The sequence below is a fragment of the Chaetodon auriga genome, chromosome 12 (genome assembly GCF_051107435.1).
Source record: "Chaetodon auriga isolate fChaAug3 chromosome 12, fChaAug3.hap1, whole genome shotgun sequence".
NCBI lineage: Eukaryota > Metazoa > Chordata > Actinopteri > Chaetodontiformes > Chaetodontidae > Chaetodon > Chaetodon auriga.
Genome location: NC_135085.1, coordinates 18,299,084 through 18,321,858, shown reverse-complemented (window position 1 = coordinate 18,321,858; position 22,775 = coordinate 18,299,084). Strand labels below are relative to the sequence as shown.

General features: G+C 40.6%; 1 protein-coding gene across 4 annotated transcripts in view; it reads left to right on the top strand.

The window, feature by feature from the left end:
* The window catches only part of pde1cb (phosphodiesterase 1C, calmodulin-dependent b), a 79,770-nt gene that overhangs the window by 23,698 nt on the left and 33,297 nt on the right, over positions 1–22,775 (top strand). For 2 of the 4 annotated variants that reach the window (XM_076745508.1, XM_076745510.1), the window contains one exon: positions 1,139–1,165. The exons of the other annotated variants lie outside the window; for them this stretch is intronic. In XM_076745508.1, coding sequence (XP_076601623.1) covers positions 1,139–1,165 — 27 coding nt within the window. The remainder of the gene's footprint in view (positions 1–1,138; positions 1,166–22,775) is intronic. 4 annotated transcript variants of the gene reach the window in all.

The window sequence follows — 22,775 nt, the reverse complement described above, 5'->3', positions numbered from 1 at the left end:
TATAAATCCACACGCTAAATCCAGTAGTATTCTCCTGGTGGCTGATTGTTTTATTTTGGGATAATGTCTGTTGTTGGAAGCACATTGGCTCTCATGCAAGAACATTTCCACATTCTCACCACGTACTTTATTCTGTCAAGTTTGCTTCGTCCAAGTCGGATTATCGTCATATGTTTAAAATCAATGAAGGTCACCTGAAACAGGTGTGAGTTCATGACGTTTGATCATTTGCGTAATCAGCGCTAGGGTTGGGTACTGTTTGACTTTTACTGATTAAACGGCAAATGCTTAGATGTTAATTATGTTATGCTACATTAAGAGTAGCGCTTTCTGCACCTTTGCCTGTACCATTTGGTTATGTTTGTACTCAACAGAAATCACAGCTATGTCCCCTCAAATTAACTCAAATAAATAAAGTAATACAATAATGATAATACAACCATGGGCTGTTGACCTCATATCAGCTCCTGCGTCGATATTCACTGAGCTACTCACACACCTGGCTTTTCACTGGTCTGCAGTCTCCACAGTGTTATAACATGTTATCTCAATTTACACCATAAAATGTCTTGTCAGTACAGAATTCAGCTTTTTTTATGGGTACCTGATATCCTGATTTTGTATTTGGTTCTTATCTGAAACTGAATTTTGGTTCCTAACCCCAATCAACCCCCATGAAGAGAAAATTATACAGCAGGTGATGTTACACTGTCAGGTGCAGCAGAGCGTGTTACTGGACTACAGGGACCTACATAAAGATCCTGAGGCAGCTGTGAGAGGCAGAGAATTTTTCAAACTACTCAACTCTGTAAGTCGTTTTGCAAAAATATGTCAATGAAATCATGAAAATGTCAAAAAAAACTGCTCAAACCTCTCAGAAAACTGGAAAGCTGCTATGATGATCAGAATATTAAGTTTGCAAAGGAGAAAATTACAAGAACAAGAACATTTTGGTGAATCCGACAAATTCTCTTAAATCGCTTGCATGTGCGAAGAGCAGATGTGTTCACAGAGGTGGTTCTTGCATGGTGCTCAGTGTCTTTTTTGTATCTTTCCATGTTAAGTATGTAAGTAGAAAATCTAATCATAAACATTTCAATCGATGTCTCACTATTGTCATTTTTATTTTGTCTGTCAGGCGCAAGTACAAGAAGACGTCCCAGAGGTAAGACCTGCTGCTGGGACTCTGGAACTTTTCTTTCTTCTCCTCATCCCTCCCTCCTCGTCCCATCTCCTCCTCTTCCTCCTCCTCCTCCTCCTCTCCTACATCGCTGGACCTCATCTTAGTCCGACCTGTTTTTACTGTTCTTGTGATTCATTGTTGCTGTGTAACTCTGCAGTTTGAATAAAAGCTGTTATTGCTATATTATCACTCTTATCCCCTCTGTTCATCCACCTTCATCCCTGAGGGTCATTGATCTTACCTGATCACGTCAAGCACACCTTGTTACACTTGTGTGCATTCACTCCTTCTATCACTTTCTCTCTTGTGTTGATTCAAGTCTCAGCTCATCGTCATGACCAGATAAATGGCAGCAAAATGAACAGAAATGATGGCGATGTTCGACGCATCTCATCCTCTTCATTATGAAACTTTAATTTGTTTGGTTCTGTCGGAGATGCTCAGGGGAAATCAGGCTCTGTACTGTATTAACTGCGACATAAATGCATTTATTTACAAGCGTGAAAACGGGAATTAATTCATGGCACTGGATGAGTGGATAATACACATTTAAGTATCATTAGAGATGTCTCTGCATTGATCTAAACTTGCAATCAGCATCCTTCATTATTCACTTCATTTTCCCCTGTGATTATTTTTTTTTCTGATGCCAAGAAGTCAAGAGTCAGATAACGTTTATATTCTAATATTTGTGTATGATCTGATTTTGAAATCAGCCAGGTGCTTTGTGGTAAGCACTGAGATTGTTCTCTCTGTCTCGAGGTTTGCTTACTTTCATGAATCAATTAAGGGATTGAATTCATGTCTCCAAAAAAAAAATAAAAAAATAAACCAGACAAAGGGTGCCACACATCAGAGACAGGAGGGTAGAACAGAGCAAATCCCACGAAAAGGCAGAAACAAGCCAACTACAATGTGGTGTCTCTTAACACTTTGTGACTTTTGCTGCCTTGTCTGTTGTACTCGATCCCAAGCCCATTTATAACTTTTAGCAAACACGACTCGAGCAGCAGCATTCAGTGCATTTGTTGGGGACTAATTTTAGAGAGGGATTGATACAGATTTGGCGCTTTAGTGAATATTTGGAGCAGTGGGATGGTGCACGTGGGATTGACTCAAAATAAACTATAGTGCCCATGTTCATCAGAATGAAGGAACATGTCACAACAGTGAGACTCATCTATGTTTTTTAACAGTTTGGATAATTTGGACAACAACAGGGTTCTTTAGCACAGAGGAATACATTATGTAAGGCTGCTTGTTAGTGTGATCAATATGTTGTTGATTTCATAGGATTTTTCAACAGTAAGAAAAATTCAGAATATGACTTGCCTTGTTCTTTGTGACATGGAGGCTAAATGGCCCCAACAATAAAATAAGTACTTGGTTTTGATTTGCTTTAGGGTTAAATTCTGGGAAATGGGATTCCTGTGAATACCTGTCCAATACGATGATAAAACTACTGTTTGTGTGAGTGGAGTCTGGTGGCTTTGGCGAGAGCGATATTGCAGCCATTTCTGGTTAAACATAAAGGATTTTAGTCTTTAACAAAATGGTCTATCTCTGTAGGAGCCCTTTCCATAATGTTGTCAGACACTTAAAATAACACTCTAAGCCCATCAGTGGCAACAACAAACACATTCAGTGGATGTATATCCAAACGCCTGGAGGCATTACATTACAGCCTGTTTCACACAAAGGCAGTGGTCCATAAACACAGATAATATTTGACCACAATTTCCATTGTTTTACTTTTTTTTTAATGAGAACTCTGTATGCAATGTGTCTCAATTTAAAAAAAATAACTTAGAAAATGGCATGTTAGTCGCTGTAATGAATTTCATTTGTTTAAGTCAAATATTAAGTATCACTGCATGCAGAGTTCATTCTACTGTTGATTGACATACATAGCATTCTTTTGCTTTAATAATCATTAATGGTGGCCGTGTTATGCATATCTATCCTTGTTCTGTTTAGGATTACTTGAAATATGAACAATGCATTTTCACTGTAGCTGAAATTACACCTTTAAGACAAAGTGCAGTCCTCTGGATGCCTGAGACAGTGTGCTGCTATTCATGGGACAGAAACCTTCCCCTTTTCTGGAAAAGTATTTATCCCCAGTAAACATCTTCCAACCAGTTTTTCTTTCTATTTTTCAAACACCAGCAGCTTCGAATGAGGAACACTGAAGACGGTTTATTAAAACACTGGTCTGGTCACCATTTGGAGAATATATCAGCTCAAGATCTGTTAACTCAGTAAATAGGAAATTGTAATTGCTGCACGAATGAAGATCAGAACAAAAATAGGCTGCCGAAGTGCCACTCCTAATGCGGGTTCATGGCATTTTCCTGTGAACTGTGGGATTGCCGCACAGTTAGAGTAATTGAACGAACGTCTCCTCATGCTACTTATTTGCACAGTGTGTGGTCGTTTGGGGTGGTATAGAGCTAGCGGTCGGAAGCTCTCATTCTCTCTCTTCTCTCTATCACTGTCTCTCTGTCTCTCGTTCTCTCTGCTGGGTGGGTGAGTTCCTGTGTGGAGGAGCCAGGTGATTGACAGCTCCATATGTGTCTGTGTAATTACGGCCGGGCTAATTGGCAGAGAGGAACACTGGGACATTGTCATTACTGACACACCAGTACAACCCCTCACACACGCAGATGGAGGGAGAGATAGCCCTCTTCACAGAGGGAGGGATGGAGGGATGGGAGAGAGGAGTGTTTGAGTGTGTGCGTGTGTGTTTCCGTGGATGGGGAGTTAAGAGAGATGGAAGAAAGGCTGTGAAGAAAGATCTGTAAAGGCTTTTGTTTGTGTGTTTAATGTGGGTTTGGCGCTAGCAGTCGGGAAACAGTTTTTCTGTTCCTATTTTGGTTATCGTTTTTTGATCACATGGTCACCATTGTGCTCTGCTCTTCTTCTTTTTCAACAGTTGACAATTTGCTAAGCCACACCCCCCCTTAGTTACTGTTGCTATGCCTGTCAAACTGTCCATTCTCAAACAGCAGTTTAGAAAGATAACGGTGGCAGATTTAACCTTTGAAAGCCGTAGTCGGTTTGGAAGCCATGGCTCCTCGACCTCAGACAGAAGTAAACAAAAGCAGGCTTCTTGATTTTACCCCGTGAAATGACAACTGTCGCCTGCAGATTTTATCAGCTGTAGCTAGCTAGCTAGGAAAGCTAACATCAGCACTACGCATCTGTTGAAAACATTGTCTCCACCTTGCTGAAAGTTTGAAGCTAAAGCTGCATGTCCCAGCAAATAGTCAGCATCCTAACCAGTTGATGATCCACGTATCATCATTATATGTACTATAAGAAGAAAATATATTACTATGATGAGGAAAAATGTACTGTTCTTTCTAAGTTAACCTTATTAGGGTTTTCAGAGGTTGGATGTGTGCTCTAATGTTACAGTTTCAGAGAGTATGTTGCAGTTTTAGAGAAAAGGTTTGGAGGATGAGGACTGTGTTTGGAAAACGCTCAGTTACTCCAGGGTCTCCAATATTGAGTTTGGTAGAAATTGTTGGAATTCAAACCTCCCTAAATTCATTAAAGAGCAGGACAAAGCCACGAACATTATGATCCAGGGCTGGCTCTTACACAGTGGATGTGTTCATAAGCTTTTTTTCTTCATGATCATAAGATAATGTAGTCTGCTCGGATATGCTAGCTGTTGGCCTTCAAAGGAATACAGGGTTAGGCTAGTTAGCCAGAGTTGCAAATGTTTGGTAGTTTTTGGTTTTAGAAATAGTGAAAAAAGAAACAGCGCCCCCCCAAACGTATCACAACGCTGCTTCAGCATGTGGAGAAATCCAAAGCTTGACAGACCTGCCGTGCCCAGTTATTGTTGCTAAGCTGTGATTTGATAATTGCTTTTCCAAGCAATTTTTTGGTTGACTCAGAATGTCTTACTTTGACAAGTCTCTGCTTAATGTCGTGCTTCTGGATGTGCCAGAGAGCAATTTGATTCTATTTACTTGGAAAAAAAAACCCCGCAGCAGTTTCTGTTGTGTTTACAAAAAAGTCATTGATCACCCAAGCACAGCCACTTACAGTGATTATTCACAAACAAAGCAACAAGTAGATAGTGTGTGTCTCTTTGTGTTCCCTGACAGGTGCCTGAATAATGCACTGACTGAAGCAGGCTTTTACTTAAGCCTGTAAATATGCTATATTGGTCACTCCTTGTAGCCCAACTTTTAAAAGCTGTGAGTGTTTTGCCATCTGATCCAGGCAAGCTTCCATCCTTAAATGGCCTGACGTAGTCTGCCCAGTGTGTGTGTCTGTGTGTTTCTGTGTGTGACTTTTTGTGTCTCCTCCCAGGATTGCTGTGTTTGTTGGGATTGCAGTCGAGGAAGCTATGCAGGGCTGCAGTCCATGTTTTCAGAGGCAGTCATGACTGAGCATCTACAGCCTGCTCTTCTCCACTTTGCTGCAGACTTAAATAGATCTTTTTTGGTTTTCAAATATGAAGTGAAGTTTTGTTTTAGGAAGTCAGGTGTCAATCCAAGTCAAGTCTCAAACTCTCATTTTTGTGCTGCTCGTGTGACTGAAGTCTCGATTCTGCAATCAGTTTGATTTCAAACAAACCTTTTCCTCTTTCATGTTATTTCTATTATTAATTAGAAAATTCTGTTCCTTTTAAATGGTAATCGTTGTATTTTTTGCACTCAGAACATATAAATTTGACTACTTTTTATTGAAATGTCTCTACTAAATGTCTCCAATAAGGTGATTGAACCTAAATGAATAAAATATGAAAAATCTTAATAAATCCAAATATATAAGACATTTTAAAGATTTTTTTCTTTTTTTTCTTCTTCTTGGGTGAGTGTGTGGTGAGTAATGTATTGGGAGGACAAATGACCTCAGTATTTCTAAAATCCGGGCAATGGATGTGGAAAATACAGCAGTGACCGTTTACCCCCCCCCCCCCACCAGAGTCCCAGACAGTGTAATATTACCAACACCAGGACTGGCTCTCACACACTGCATGTGTGTCATGAATAGGCCCTTTTGTTTTACGTAACTACTAAATAATGTAGTCAGCAACGATATGCTAGTTTCGGTTAGGTTACTACCGTAGATATGAGCTAGTTAGCGAGTCGTGATGTGCAGAGTTACAGTTCCTAAGCTGTGATTGGACAATTCAGGAGACAATTTAGTGAATGGTCGATTCAGAGTGTGTTACTTCTTTGACTAACTCTGTAGAATCAGCGAAGGCATTGATCACCCAAGCACCACCACTTACAGCGATTATTCACAAACAAAGCAACTAGTCGATAGCTTGTGTGTCTCTTTGTGCTCCCTGACAGGTGGATGAATACCAGGGCCGTCAAAATTGGTCAGAAATGATGTTCAATTCGTCCCTCTGAAAAAACAAATAGGTTCAAACCACTGGGCTATTTATTTTGTGCTTTTTGCCCATAAGAGGGCAAACCAATACACAAAGAGACCCTTGTGATTATGGACCCTATTTTCCCATGATTTTGTGTCCAAGTGACTAATGGCGACAAGTTTTTCCAGAATTGAGCGAGAGCGCTGTGGCCGACAGATGAACCAGGCAGCAATTTAATCCCTCCAGGTGTTTGCACGCCATCAATACACAACTTTTAAGAGCATTTGTTTTTGCCACTGACAGGCTCTGATTGTTATTCAAGGTCTAAATGACCTGTTTATGCCACTGGGTTTGCTTTTTTTAATACTTACTGGCTATAATGACTGAATTTCCCCAGTGTGGGATCAATAAAGTCTTATCTTAGTGTCCCGACACAGATACATTTTTGTTGACGAGTAAGATCTTTTTCATTTAAGCAGAAACAGCCTCTATATTGCTTTCGCCAAAGCTACCAGACTCCATTTACAGAAACAGTCATTTTATCTGCCCTGGGTTTAGTTGAAATAAACCCTTAATTCACCAAATCTGGGAGGAGCAACAGAGAGGGCGACATCAGAGAAGCAGCATATTTGTGACATGGTGACCGGAGTCCTTACCATGCAGCGCATTCAGTGCATCAGCCGCCACCACTGCAGTGCTGCATTTTGTTTTACAGTTGAATGTCTGTTTTTTTTTAGCAGTTCAGTGATATATTTGAATTTATATTGTTTGTTGACATCCCCATAAATACTGCAATGACTGAAACAGGCTTTTACTTAAGCCTGTAAATATGCTACAATGGTCACTCCTTGTAGCCCAACTTTTAAAAGCTTTAAGTGTTTTGCCATCTGATCCAGGCAAGCCTCCAGCCTTAAATGGCTTTATGTAGTCTGCCCAGTTGCCAACTCCATTGAATGTGTGTGTGTGTGTGTGTGTGTGTGTGTGTGTGTGTGTGTGTGTTTATGTGAGAGTTTCTGTGTCTCCATCCTCTCTCCGGGGCTGCTGTGTTTGTTAGGATTGCAGTCGTGGAAGCTGTGCAGCGGTGCAGTCCATGTTTTCAGAGGCAGTAATGACTCTGGCTGCTCAGGCATCTACAGCCGGGTCTCGTTCGTATCGCTCCAGTCTTCAGACACTGTGATTGTGCTCCTGTGTTTGTAAATATGTTTGTTTGTGCGTGAAGTTTTGAGATTTCGAGGCGATGGTAGAGTCTCTGTTTGTATGTAGATAATATACAGGTGCCTGTTGGTCCATGTGGTATGACATGACAGTAATTTCAATCTAGGAGAGAACATTGGCATAAAAATACCAACAGAGGGAACAGTGAATGAAGAAAATCACCACATTGACAGAAGTGAAAATAGAGCAAGAGCTATGGAGAGGAGGACAGATATCGTCAGGCTGAGAGTCACGAGGGAAAATTGAACTCTTTGGTTAATGTCAGTAATCAGGGAGCAAATCTTCCAGGCATTGGCTGCCTTTCAAGAACAGCCCATTAGATGCCATTACCCAAGCCTCTCCATCTCTCTTTTCCGTGGTTTGGGGCCATTTGTCAGTCACCACAGCTACTGGGCTATTTATTGGAGATGATTCATTTGAGGCAACAATGCAACACTGTTATTGGTTTCACGTTTGGATTAGCTGGCTCTGGAACAAATACAATCACATCCGATAAAACAAACAATCGTCCCTTGAGCAGTAAGGACCAGAAATTACAGTGGCAATAAAGATGATGATGTGCTCAGAAAATCAATTAAAAAATAAAGATGATGCACACTGTTAATCAACGAAAAATGGTAATTAGAAACGCAGATGTCACTTCACGCTCACTTGGGGCGAAACTCATTTTAAACATTGATTTATATTATGAAACTTCGTTGGAAGCAATTCTTACCAATATTTTAATTGTTATGAGTTAGCTTTTGTTTTCGTGTTATGCTAAATACTTAGTCCATTCCACAAAACACTTCCATCTATCCAATATCAAAAATATGACAAGACACAAAACCAAAAGTGTCATCCTGTACAGCTCATGGCATCACTACCCTTTAAAATGATGGCATCACGACGGGCCTACAGGTCTAACTGCTAACATTTTCCTTCAACTTTTCCCTATTGTGTGCAATTGATGGATTTAATTACTCTTAAGCCTCACTTTCAATTAAATCTCTCCTGATTCAAAGATTTTTAAATGACATATTTTTATGTGGGAAACTCTAAACTAGCTGCAGGCTGAAAAACAAAAGAAAGAAAAGAAATATTAAAGTTTGAGTTTATCCTGATGAGGGACTTTTCCCTAATCTCTCAGACTTTCTCCAGCTCATATTTAAGTTAGCATTCTATCCTCTAAATGCTTTGTGTGTGAGTAGCCAACTCAGTCTGCCTGTGCCATCTATGCTTACCTAGTAAGTACTGCATGGAGAAAAATCATTACATTATTTCACTAAATATGCATATTAGGAAATCTGGTATGAATGATGACTTCTGAGAGGTGGTTGACTAGAAAGGTTTCCTTGCTTCTCCCTGCTGTGGCTGGGTATACCTGTGTCATGAATTGCCAACTGCAGTAATGACTTAATCTCTTGTACGTCTAAAGATTGAACTAGCCAGACTGAGAAGAACAGCAGCTCGGTCAGTGGAGCTGAAATGATATAAAACAGATGCGTCCATTCCTCATTTCAGTCTGAGGGAGTTTAGACAGACAGCAGTCCAGCTGAGAGAGTTCGAGACCTCAATTTCAGCCATTAATGACTCACAGTTTCTTCTGTAATTGTTTTCTGGTTGTGGTGATGAGTTGTGTTTTTTTTTGGGGTGTGTTTCCGTGCCTGTCCACCTCTCGTGTGTAATACAGAGCAATGCAGCACTAAAGCTTGTTTTTCGTTTTTAATTATTATGAAACTATTCCTCTTGGCTCTTTGTGGGTGGGCAAATGTGATTTTGTGTTTCATGTCCTTGCCGTGGTTTGCAGCACCCATACACTGATGATTATGCCTCTCTTGCTGTTTCTTTTCTCCCTCTCCCCTCCTTCCTCCTCCCTTCTCCCCATCTCCTCCTCTCTCCTACTACCTGATGATTAGAGGGGTAATTGCCCGGCTCAAACGAATCTCCAAGCTTGGGCTAATTACATTCTTCTCAACTGATCTTTTTTTTTTTCCCTTTTCCTGCTCCTCCGCTCCACATCAGGTGCTTGTTTCTTTTCTGAGGTAACCGCCTCAGTTAGCATGATTCACTCCGCATCACAGTTTTCTAAACCACGCAGGTGCTGAGACACCCTTCAGTTTGAGCATCATTACACTTGCACAAACTAAACACACAGCAGATACACATTCTCTGATATACAATACCTGCACACATGCAACTGTTTCACAGACCTTTGCAACATGCACACACATGGACAGCTGCCTCTATTTACTGTCATGTGATGGATTTTCCATTCAGGCCAAACAATACCTCTCAATATCTGCACGCAATCAGGCAAGTCACTTTCAAATAGATTTTTCCCTCTTCTCATCTTAAAGTGACATCACAAGAGCGTATGCAGAAGTGCTGCATTTCCATTCTGCGGCAAAGGGCTTCCACACTGGTTATTTTATCCCTCTTCGCCTTCTTCAGGGGGACATTATTGAGCTAAGTGTATTGCTACTCCGAAGATTGATTACAAAGCCTTAATGATAGGCTTTTATCCTAAGTTGAGGCTACAGCTACAGTGGAGATGAGAGCATAAACGTCATAGGGTTTCTTCGTGCCAGCCCAGCGCGCGAGGCTTCCCCTTCCTGCCGCTTGCAGCAGATAATATTGCAGATTTATGGTGCAGATTGTCTCCTTAATCTGGTTGTTTATATCTTCCCTTCCTCCAACCCCCCTGTCTCTCCACCCCACCTCTACCCTGGCCCCTGCTCGCTCTTTGTCCAAGGGGTATTACCTCAGGACAGAAGCAGGTAGAAAGAGATAGAGCGGGAATGGAACAGTCTGTGTATTTCAGAGAGAGAGAAAATATTTGGTCACACTGTGTGAGAATGAGGCTGTGTGCATCCTCTGGTGTTTTGTATGCTGAATGTGTGTACTCATGTGTGATGCCTGGCCATCCAACCATCTTTGTGTGTGTGTGTGTGTGTGTGTGTGTGTGTGTGTGTCTGCTACGTGTGTTTTTCTTTCCATTCAGCTATCTATCACTTCACCTCGTTCATCTCCAGCTGACCCTGTCATTGTGGTCCCAGTAGGAGTCACAGACCTCACATATTCAGTCTATTCAGATACTCTCTGTGGCTCACAGTCTGTGTCCTAACCAATGTGAAAGACTGTGTCTATAAAATGGGCTTTTCTTGATAAAGCAGGAGCTGGATAAAGCCAGAAAGAATGCAGGGGATTGATCAAGGCAATGTTTTTGTGAGCTTTCCAGTGCTGTGGAAGTAGTCTGGAGGAGATTTTGAGGACCCAGGGAATAAGCTATAAGTGAACTTGCTTGACCAGAACTCGGACAAGATAAAAGCCTGGGTAGCGCCTTTGTCACTGAACAGGAGTAGCTAGATCTATCCTAGAGAAATTCTGTTTATGTGCTGTAGCTCAAAATTTCTTTCCCCAAGCGTTTTGGTGACAGACGTAAGGTGTTTGTGTGGATGCTGGCTTTAAGAAGCGCAGGACTTTGACAGCAGAGACGAAGATTATGGAAAGATTTTATCCTTCTCTCCCACTGTCCTCCTGTTTAAGCATTTCCTTAAATCTCGTATTTTTAACATCTCTGAACAGAAAAAAAGAGTCGATTGTAATGTTGGTAGTAAGCATAACCACCGCGCCCTCGTGTAACGCAGGAGGCAGTATGTAGAACATTGACTGTAACATCTGGTGATGAGAAGTCATTCAGAAGAAGATGCTGGCTCAGCGTGAAAGGGATGGGTGCAGCCTATCTGCTAAAAGGTCTATAAGTTAAGTGCAAGTATCTCACCACATGGGAGGAGGCTTATTTGTACTTAATGAAGAGATGAGGTTTCTGATCCTGACCACCTAATTATAGTAATTAATAGGAACTAACATTAGTGAGTCTGATTTTGCAAATGCCCTGGAGGTGATTTTAGGATTCACTGTGTGTGTCTGAATGTGAGGGGTATGTGGACAGAGTGAAGGGTGATGGAACAACTCAGGGCGTGGTGCTGGAAATTTACCTAATTTTCAAATCCTAAACACACAGTCCAGAGCAATATTTTTTTGCTCACACTCAAAGCCAAAAACCTACAGATGCATACATTTTACAGCAAATTGTACATACTAACCATAAAAATGGTGTCTGATATGTACTGATATGCAAATGTGCACATATTTAAATAGACATCACCTAATTTGCATAAGCAGATGCTTAAAAAATAAAAAGTCACAGTACAAAAGTCTTGTATTTGGGTCTGTACTAACTTGTAAAAGCTTCATCCTGATGGAGTAAAAGGATTTTTCCCCCTATTCCTGCGTGGTGCCTGGCCTTAAATTTCTACTGCCATCCAATGAAGGTAAACCATTCAAGTCTTTGTATAACACCGTGCTTGGTTAGACTCTTATATGTGACATCAGTGTGAATTATTCTCCCCCCTGAAATAATTTGTCCTTGAAAGGTGCTTGAAAAGTCCTCGAAATGTATCTTTACAAAAGCGTGGCTACCCTGTTTGAAGTATTTCTCAGAGGAATGCTGGAATCACAGCGGTGACGCAGTTCAGTCTCTGTTTTCTGTCATAGCTTTTTTATCGCTCTGTTGGACTTGCTGGACTAAACATCCTTTCCAGAAAATAAACACTCAGCACGGGAGCTCACAGTTAGATTCATGAAGATTTCATACAGCGTGCCTCATATGCATCTGTCGCACATACTGTAAACTTCCTTGATCATGTTTAATCCAAGTCCTGACACATAACACAGACACACGTCAACACAGTAGGTCTTACCTCTCCTGCCAAGTTTCAGAGAGTTTTTAATTCTTCTCTTGAATTATGGAACACAGAATGCTGGAGAATTACAGGCTGATGCATCACAACATGATATTGAAATGAGTAGATGTTGCCATGCTGGAGGCTCTTTTTTTATGAATAATAATGATGAAATACACTATATGCATACTCATACAGATTATTTTTTCAAATGGAAAATGACTGCTTTACAACGTGTGACTCATTTTATCACTAAAAAAGCAGAATTGAAAAAATCTAAACCAAATACAGGTTTTGAAATGGCTTTAATTCAATTAGGTGCACATTTGCAAAATGTAACTTAACCCCCTCTACTGCGCAATAGCAGCATATACAAGCAGTTAAGAAATTGTTTAGAGTAATCTTGATGCAGATACAGATCCCTTAGATTTGTGTTTGGCTGAATTGTCGCCAAGAAATATTCTGAGCAGAATATTTTACAGGGTAAAACTAAACTTGTCAGTGCTCTGTAAAGGACAAAACCCCACCACCCACCTAACCCTAACCCTAACCCTATACATCATAGTGTGATATCCTGTGTTACTTACTATAACTAAGCAATTGTTTGTGTACTGCCTTTGAATGCTACACAGTGAGGGTTAAAAGAAAGTGTCACCAACAAGACAAATAGTGGGATGGTACCATCGGGGGTTCCTCAGTCAGACTTAGCCTATAAAAAGTATTTCACTGTGACAAATACTACTTTGGTGCAGAATGAGTCATTATGTATTTTCTCCATTTGTATCCCCTGTAGTGAATGGACGCACGCACATCATGGGGCCAATGTATTATATGACGTCCTATTATTTCTTCTTTTTTTTTGTGTTCTACATGTGCAACAACATTTGCACGCCCACAGACACAGAAAGAAAGAGCTACTGATGGAAGTGCACACTAAGTATTTTGTTGATTTGATTGTATTCTGATAATAACAGACCTAAAGACAGATGTTTTGAAGCATTCAAGCCCTGGTTGTGTCCAACTGAAACCTCTTTCCCCTGTCCGACAAGCTGAAGTAAATAAGTGGCCCTCAGGCAAGCAGCAAAGACATGAAGATGGAGACAGTCCTCTCACCTGCGGACTGTTTGTTCCCGCTGAACATAATGGAGCTTAATTGAGTCATAGAAGTAATGCTGAGTTTGGCAATCTTGGTTTTTGATGGAGACATTTGGTGTTTCTAGATGGCTTGAAGGGTTTTGGTAGAATCATTTTTCTCTTCTTCTTTGTAGCATGTAAACCAAAGAAATAAAAAATATTGTAAAATTATCCTTTATGAGCTTTTTACAGCCAAGACGCAATAAACGAACTGCCATTAAAACAATCTGTATCTAATCCATCAGTCGCCTAATTTTCAGTGGTAGAACATAAAATGTTTGCTGTTAGCAAAATCCAAACAGATCAGAATCTCAGTGATTATCCTGATCAACAGCCACTGCATGAGGACTTATGCATTCTTAAAATATCAATTCCCAAAACTAGCGTTTTCGGTGACATGTTTATTATTAAAATCAACTGCTTCACTAACTTTAGAACTGCCTCAAGTCTTCATTTGCTGACATTTAGAATAATGCAGCTAGTGTTTGATTTTATTTGACATTAATGGTATTTTTAAGTGGAATTTTAGGTGTCGTGTAATGTTTTCATGACATGTCGGGTAGTTTCTAGTGTGTGGATCTTCCAGAGTGTTGCAGTCTTCTGAAAGCAGGAAGTTAACACACTCTATGTATCGTCTTGGCCCACACTAAATGTCAGGAATTATTTTTGTTGTTTTTTTGTGGTTTGTGTACCTGCCACTTTTGTTGTTGTTTATTTACCTCAGCTGGTGATTTCCAACATCACTGAGACTTACTTGAGACACCCGCAGAGAATAGACCTGAACTTACAGCTCCTTTACCTCCATATTTATAACCACAACTCTACAAGAGCAAGAGTTTTCCAAGGCCAGAAAAAGTACTTTACTCACGGTGCAAACTGTATCGTGGCTGCTGCCCTGTTTTATTGAGCTGATAAGTGATGAATATCTGCCTTTCTGGTTACTGACTCAATCTAAAGATAACACACAGTGCAAACTCGCATGCACATGTGATTGATGGGTGTGAACGAGAATAAAGAATCTGGAGAGAAAGTAGTCCCACTCAGTGACCGCTTTGGCCAAAGATGGTACTTTAACTATGCTAACAAGCAGTGTGCTTGTTACTGAAAGATAATAATTACTTAGAGTTACAAGGTAACTCATTAAAAAGTTACGAAATTACTTTATCCATTACTTGCATCAACAGTAATGTGTTACTGTGATAAGTAAACTAAAAAATACTTACTCATATTTTCTGCTTTTATTTCGAATTTTGCAAATTGTCACTTAAATGAATGAATGAAAAAAAATGAGCAGAATTGTCTGTTTGGTTTTCCGATCTTTTCAAACCACGTCCATGCAACAGAAGCAGCCTCTCTCTGAGAATGAGCTCCTTGTTTTGTCTTGGCTGGTCGGAGTCCTCCTCCTGTCCGTAATGACAGTGTTTCGTGTCACATTCACTCTCCTCCATGTTTGTTTCTTTCCTGCTTTCATCTGTGCTCTTGCATCTGTTCCTTTTTGCTCGTGTTTGTGCAGAATCTGGTGGTTTCTGTTGGTAATTGCCTTTCTTTTGTACCATTAGTGAGGTGGCTCTTACATTTCTTGACCCCAGCTGTATTTTACTGCTGTGATTTGGAGTTTGTCTCCCCATACTTGACTTCTTACAAAACATTTAAATACTAATAGCACTAATTAACGCGCTCCTTCTAGTTTATCAGCTTGGAAAGAGAAGCTTTATTGACAGAACATTAAGCTCTACCTCAGTTACTTTCCCCTCCTGTCTATGAAGCTGGCCATTGAGTTGAGAGCTTGTAATGAAACCCTGTACTTTCCAGCTTGCAGGGCACAGCGGTGGACATTTAGTTGTACATAATACCCAAGGACATATGAACAACAACTTAACTCAAGAGGTTTCTTTTTTATCGGTTTTTCCAGTGAATTCTGTAAGAAATCTCAGCATAAATTTGTACAATTCATATTTCATCAGGGACAGTTATGGGTGCTGAAACGCTGAAATACCCATATGTGAGGCACTCCAACTGGATTGAATAATGCTTCATTTGGAATAAAGGCTGTGGTTGCAAGGTCTTTTTTGAGTGTGTGTATGTGTGTTGTGTGATGTGGCAGTTGCCAAATAAAGTGCACTCAGATGTCCTTGTTTGTCCAGAGGTTGAAGGACAGACCAGTGATGACCTCACTCACCACAGTGCACCACTTTTCAGCTTTTATTGATCGATGCGTGTGGTTGTGTGTTAGTATGTGTGTGTGTGTGTGATGACGACAAGGACACAGACAGCTGCATTATCATGTCCCCCCCCATCTTTCATTATTTGTCGTGGTCTTCCCCTCTTTGTGTGAATTGAATTGAATTATCTCTACATGTGGTTCCAATAAGCATATCTTTTCTCTTATAACACCATCAAGATAATTCATGTGAAGGTGGTTTGACAGGGATATAGAGCTGTTTCTTTGTCAGTACACCTGCTCCCATTGTAGCCCTAATAGGCATATCACTATGTGTGGATTACTGTTGGAATACTCTCTGATAGACTGAGGGCATTATTCTGTTATTATGTTTGTGCTCTGGCTTAGAGTCAAACAGATAATCTAATTGAAAGTGCCATTTTATCTTCCTCTTCCATTTCATTGAGTTAGCTCCCTGACCTGTGTGTGTGTGTTTGTGTGTGTGTGTGTGGATGTGTATTACTCATGTTGTGGTGACATGACACACACCCACACACACACACACACACACACACACATTGTCGGGACTCCCCTTCCTTATGGGGACAAGTCCCCATACTGTAAATGATTACATTTTGGGGTGAAGACGTGGGGTTAGGGTAAGGTTAGGTTTAAGTTAAAGTTAAGGTAAGGGTTGGGCAAGAAGTGTTTATGGTTATGGTTAGGGTAAGTCTCCAGGAAATGAATGTAAGTCTATGTGGTATTCTCGAAAGTGATGGAAACACAACTCTGTGTGTGTGTGTGTATGCATGTGTGTGTCTGACCACCCACAAGTCACCTATGCCATTGTTTTGCTTCAGGCATGAGACCACCTTTGCAGTAAGCACTGTTTAGGGTTATGTCAGCCCAGCTCCCTCTTTATCCATCAATGACCTTCACATCTGCACCTCTCAAGCTTCTTTGTCTTTACCTGTCTCCTTCATGAGATCACTCACACATACTTCAGTAATCCATGAAAGGACGGTCAAAGTCAGTTATGGCAATATTTCCACACGTTGTCTTATGCCTCATATGTTCCTCTGCTGTGTTGTTGTTGCTATGCTGGACATCTTGCACTGTGTACCTTTCCAATCGTACATGTCCAAATAAAGATACACTTGGATAGTTTATATTTATACACAAAGTATTTTAGATCAGCCCATCTCATTATTGTCATCAACCCTGTGTTTAGACCTCTTCATTTTATTTTTGAGATTCTTTGCCTCATTCTGCCCTCTGAGAGTATCACAGATGGATTGAAATTACTAAATATAATTATAGTGTATAGAATTCATTGAAAGCACAAGTTGAAAGGCCCTATTTGTCAAGCAGCTGACATCTGGAGCCAGCACTTGCAGAGGTGCCACTTTCTGCACATTCAGACATCAGCCGATATATTAAAACACCAGGTTGTTTTATCCTGTTGTTGGTATGCAGGAAGAATGTCACCTGTACAGTACCATATCGTAACAGGATATTTTCGCATATTTCCTTCAGTGACTAACACCACCTAATCTGTTCTCGCTGTGTCTGAACTGTTAACATGTAGAAGGTATGTTTCCTCTGTCTTGGAAGGGACCGACCCTGTTTTACATGTAGCACGGGAAAACCAAGACGGATTGCAATCAGATTTGTGATCTAGCTGACAAAGATGCATACGGGACTAACTGTAAGTGAACATATCTTAAATCTCATCTGGATTTTATCAGGATCCATGACAAGTGTAAATGGGGTCAGAGTTCCCCGAGAAGCATTTAAATCAACATAGAAATTCTAATTTATCGAGTCATGTGTGTTTTTATTCTGCATTATTAGTATAATCATATTTTAGGATGTTTGTAATCATATATTAATAGGCTAAGTGCAGTCCTGTACTTGTGTTTGAAGGGGCATCTGGCCTTGTGGCAGGGAGTGAGCAGGAAGATAGAGAGTATAACCAGTAAAGATGATGAAGGTGTAGAGAGTGAGAAAGGGACGTGACGGCTGCTATCACTGTGGTGTGACGGATGAGGAGAGGGCTGAGGAAGAGGAACGAGGGGAATACTGAAGAATATTTGTCAAATGAACTGGGACTATGTCTTATTCTGAGGTTTTTATATATATATATATATACCTTTCTTTGTGTAGAGGCCAGGAAAGAAAGATACAGAGCATTTATTAATGTCAGTAGAGTTTTTTTTAACAACAAGAAGGGCCTTTTTTCTGGCAGCGAAAAATAGGAGCAGACTATCACCCTTGAAGCTTTTGAGTCTCTCTGCCAAGCCAACAAATCCCTCCTCCAGGACTCCCAGAAACTCAGTAGAAATGAAATGCTTTCCCGACAATGAGGCCCTCACGGACAATAATGCCCTCCTCATAGACAAAAATGCTCTTCAGAATCAGATCAGTGGCAGTTCAGAGGCAAACAACTTGGAGAAGACCATTCTAATGAAATTAAATTTCTTTTGAAATGATGGACATCAAGAAAGTCCTCCTGGGAGAGAGACAAAAAGCCCCATGAATCCAGCATGGAACTCAAGTCCTGCAGGTCTTGAGCTGCAGTGATTTGGCCAAAAAGTAGTATTAAGCGTAGGTGGGGCTTGCTGTCCTCTGTGAAAGGATGTACAAGAGAGTACCGTACAGGAGAGAGGGTTGTCCGAAATCTCTCCATTTCTGGGAGGTGAAGAAGAAAACAGAGCCTCAAAAAAGGACATGGACACCAAAAAAAGAGATTGTATGATGAGGCCTCTGAAATGAAGGAGAAACTTTGCCAGGAGCTGGAAGAAGTCAAACTGCTTAAAGGCTTTGATGATTTGCCCAAGGAAGAGGTCTATAGGAGTTAAGGCCTTGAATTCTAAATTAGAGGAGGCAGAGGAGGACGAAGAGCTCCGTCAGCAGATTGCAGAGAAAACCTATAAGAAGATCGAAGACATCAGCGACAGCTGAATTGTCCTCAGGCTGGAAGAAATGTGTCTTTGTTCACAGGAAGATCAAGGAAAATCAAGGAAGTGAGTCCCACAAGTGAGAAGGAAGACCAGCAGGGATATCTGCACCTCAGGGACTGGGTTGAAAAACAGGGCCTCCATCACCAAATGTGATGGTGAGGAATGAAGTCTCAGGTGTTTAGATTGCACATATTTATAAATGTTAGCCCCAAATGTTAGCTTGTGTCTCTAGAGGCTGCTGCCAGGCTACCAGGCACCTGTCAGCCAAGAAAATGGGTCCATTCTTTTGGCAGTATTTCCAAAGCTATCTCCATTTTCTTTAAAGAAAGTTTTGAGGAATTAACCCTCCCTGCTTTAGGGAGTTGTCCTTGTCAGAGTATGTTGGTTGCAATCATCAGTCCCTCCTCACTTGTTAAGTCATCTATGCAACATTCATGCCACCTGTGTTGTGTCTGTTTATTCAGTTTATTGTGTGTAAGGACCATGTTTTGTCTTATACTAACATTATTACCTTACTACAGTAAATGATAACAGTATATTAATCTAAAAACATTATGCATTTCAGCCTTCATTAATCATTATGTACTCCATTCTCACATGTAACCCATTACTTCTGATGCACCCCACCGCTTTGTGCAGAAACAGTCCTCTCGCAATGCTCAGTTGGATTTAATTTAATCTAATCTGCAATCAACTGAGGAAATGACTTCACATCTGATTGTGCTCTGCACAAAATACAAATAAGTGAATGTCCTCTCTTTCATGCTGTCTGCCAACGCGGTGATCCACCTTCCTCCATCTGCCTGTCTGATGGCTTTGATCACGTTGTGCCTTGTGTTACTTCACCTTATTTACTCCCAAGTCTTCAGCTGTAATCGTGCTTTAAAATTGCTCTCCAAGTTGTCTTCACTTTTTTTTTCACACACCTCAGTTGCCCCAGATTGGCTGTTATTGTTCAGCGATTTGAATTTGCCTTGCCCACATGGGCCTGTCAGATTGGAAATAATCCACTTTAAAATCATTAGCTTAGCTGTAGCATTTGGCAATGACAACACCTGCTGTTGGCATCCAGCGTGATACTACCTAATCAGAGCTGGAAAGATTCCTAAAAATAACATCTGATTGTGAAACCAGAGTGTTCCTGGATTGATCTCTATTTTAAGATCATTAAGAAGTTTTAAGTGTTGCACAGCAATTACAGTAGATCTAATTGTAGAACGTGATTATATTGTATTTGTGACTGGGGAGCTGCTTTTTTCAACCCAATTAGTTGTGGAGTTTACCAACTCTGTTCTGTTTTCAGCAACGCCTTATTTAACATTCATGTCATTAAACACGTTCGACTTTGGGTTGCTGCCTGATATTTCCACAGTTCTGTTCTACCGTTGGCCACTAAGCAGCATTAATGAAACAGCTGGGGTTAAGTGGTTCAGTTAAGTGGCAGTCTGGGGAGAAGGAACCCCAACCCTTTTGCAACTGTCATTCATGAAGAGATGAAAAGCAGGGATTTGAAACGTGCTTTGAAAATAGCTTTTGCAAACGCTACCACTGCCTCAAGCTTCACAACTTTCTACCAGTGCATGTGTGTATTTTCTGTATGCGTGTCGGCGTGTTTCTTCGTGGCTGACAGAGACAGACAAAAAGCCTTTTTTAATCTCCAGCCTGCATGAATCATCTGACATGGGAATTCAGCGACCTTTGAAAATCTGGTTTCACCTTATTAGATTGTTGTAAGTGAATTACTGGCATTTAGTGACGTTATTATGAACTGGAAACACGGTGGACAACACTGAATAAACTGACAATACATGACCACATGACTAAACCCAATTAACCAAGGACATAGAAGACCCATTGCTTTTTCAAAAGACTGTATTCATTGAAGTTTTAATCCTGCATCCCTATGTGAAAAATATATGTGTATGTTTTTTTTCTGTAAAGTCTCATATAGACAGTGCCATTTGGATGGAAAGGAATGTTTGTTGTTTCACAGTTTTCAATGAATTCACAGTTGACTGGTTAAAACTTAGGGGTCATGAAACATTTACTGTGTCAGATACAGCCCTCATTTTCAGGCAGCAAATACACAGAATTACACCAAGGAGTTCACTCGTCCACATACAACTCCTCTCCGTCTGTCTACTATAGACCTGTGCTGGCCATGGGATGCATTTAATCTCTCAGGTTATGTAACTTGTGCACCACCGCGATTATATTCCAGCACTAACACATGTCATGGGAGATAGCATGTTTGACAGGATGGCTAGTACTGTACTTCTGTTCACTGGAGAGAAATCAAAGAGGGGATTTTTGTGTGAGATTAGAGACGCAGTGGTGTTTATTTTGTTTCATGGTGTTTGCCTTTAATTCTTGAGTTTCGTAGCTCTCAGAATCACTCAGTAAAATCAATTAGCAGAAATTTGTTTTTGTAATGGAGTGACATATTGTCAGTGCCTTCAGAGTGCATACTGACGCATATGGCACAAGGATAAGGTGTCACTGTAGATTTAGCGCAAGATATCCTATGGAGAGAGGAGTACAGTATGTTCCACGAGTGTGTATGTTTATCATTTCCCCATGTGAATTGTTGGAGTGGCAGGAGCGGCAGCTCGGTGAGGTCAATTAGTGCAGTTGGGTTGTTTCGTGTCAGGCCACTGAACCTTGATTGCACACCAAGGTTCCTGTAATTTCAAATATCTAACTGTCTGTTGCATTTCCACAGACTTGAGTTGCTGTGCGGCAGCGTGTTGAATGTTGGATAGAGCTGCTTCACTCTGCTGGCTTTGCTAATCAAGTATAACAGAAGAACACAGGCATATTATCTGGGTGCTGCAGTAGCATTCCCAGCTGTTTATGCAAATATGAACTACATGTTGCTTCGCTGCGGTTATTTTACTCCCCACAGTACCCGCAGACAAAAGTTTTAGGGTTTGATGGAAAACGATGATAGAGATAAAGTCTGTTAAACGTCACGTGTAACACATTAAAGGAACAGTGCCTTCCCTTTACTTGAGAATAATTTCTAAAGCATAGCACAGTCTTTGAGGTGATTTTCAATCTTTCAGGCAGCTACAGGTTTGAGTGCAGAGACATGACATTTCATTGAGGTATATGTGCTATCTTCATATGTCATTCTGAAAACTAATCTATGGAAAATGGCAGGAATGTAAAGTGATTTGCAGTTAACGGGCCAAAGCATGCCATCATAAGACCTGTAAACATGAAATAAAAAGGAGTAGAAGCAAAGGCTCGCTGTCACTCAGACAAGATGTATACCATTAACTTGCATTAGTAGGAGTTTGAAAATGTTTATGGGTGAACCACACTGCAGTTTTCTTTTTAATACATGGTCTACTTATTGAAATGCACTGTGAGAGTGTCAAACAGTGGAGCCTCTGGCAGCACAGGGCCTGTGTTGCTGGTTCCTGTGGTGTGGAATAATAGGTTTGTTAGAGCAGATTTCAAAAACACTTTCCCTTTTCCGTATTATATTATTTAAATCTTTCTCCATACTGCCAATTGAGGCCTAAAATGAAATGCGGACAATACTACAGTCATGGTGGGTCCATTAAATCCTTAATTGTGTGATCATGCAGTCGTGTCTGCGTTACAGTGAGCTTATATTTTTTACTGCAAATTAATTTGGTTCTTTTTGACCTCCTCTTTCATGTCACCCATTTTTCCTTCTCTGCTAATTAATAGCATGAGTCATTGAAAGACAATATTAATTGGCTATAACCGCTTCATCGTTTGGTGACTTGTGTTATTCACATTGATTGGATTTGGGCAGAAGTCATCTTGGGAAAGAGAGATGCATACTTGATTTTGTGAAGGGTTATAACAGTGTGATGTTTAATCCGCCTTTATTCAGACAGTTCAGAGCTGATATTCAGCCAGCTATCTGCTATCACAATGTTAATAACACATTAACATGCCAGATTTAACCCTCCCCCCCGTCCTGTGCTCGAACACAAATGCCACCTGTTGCTGATTGGCTGCAGTAGTGTTGTGTGGCTTGGTTTGAACCACTGTTTGTTTCCCATGTGCA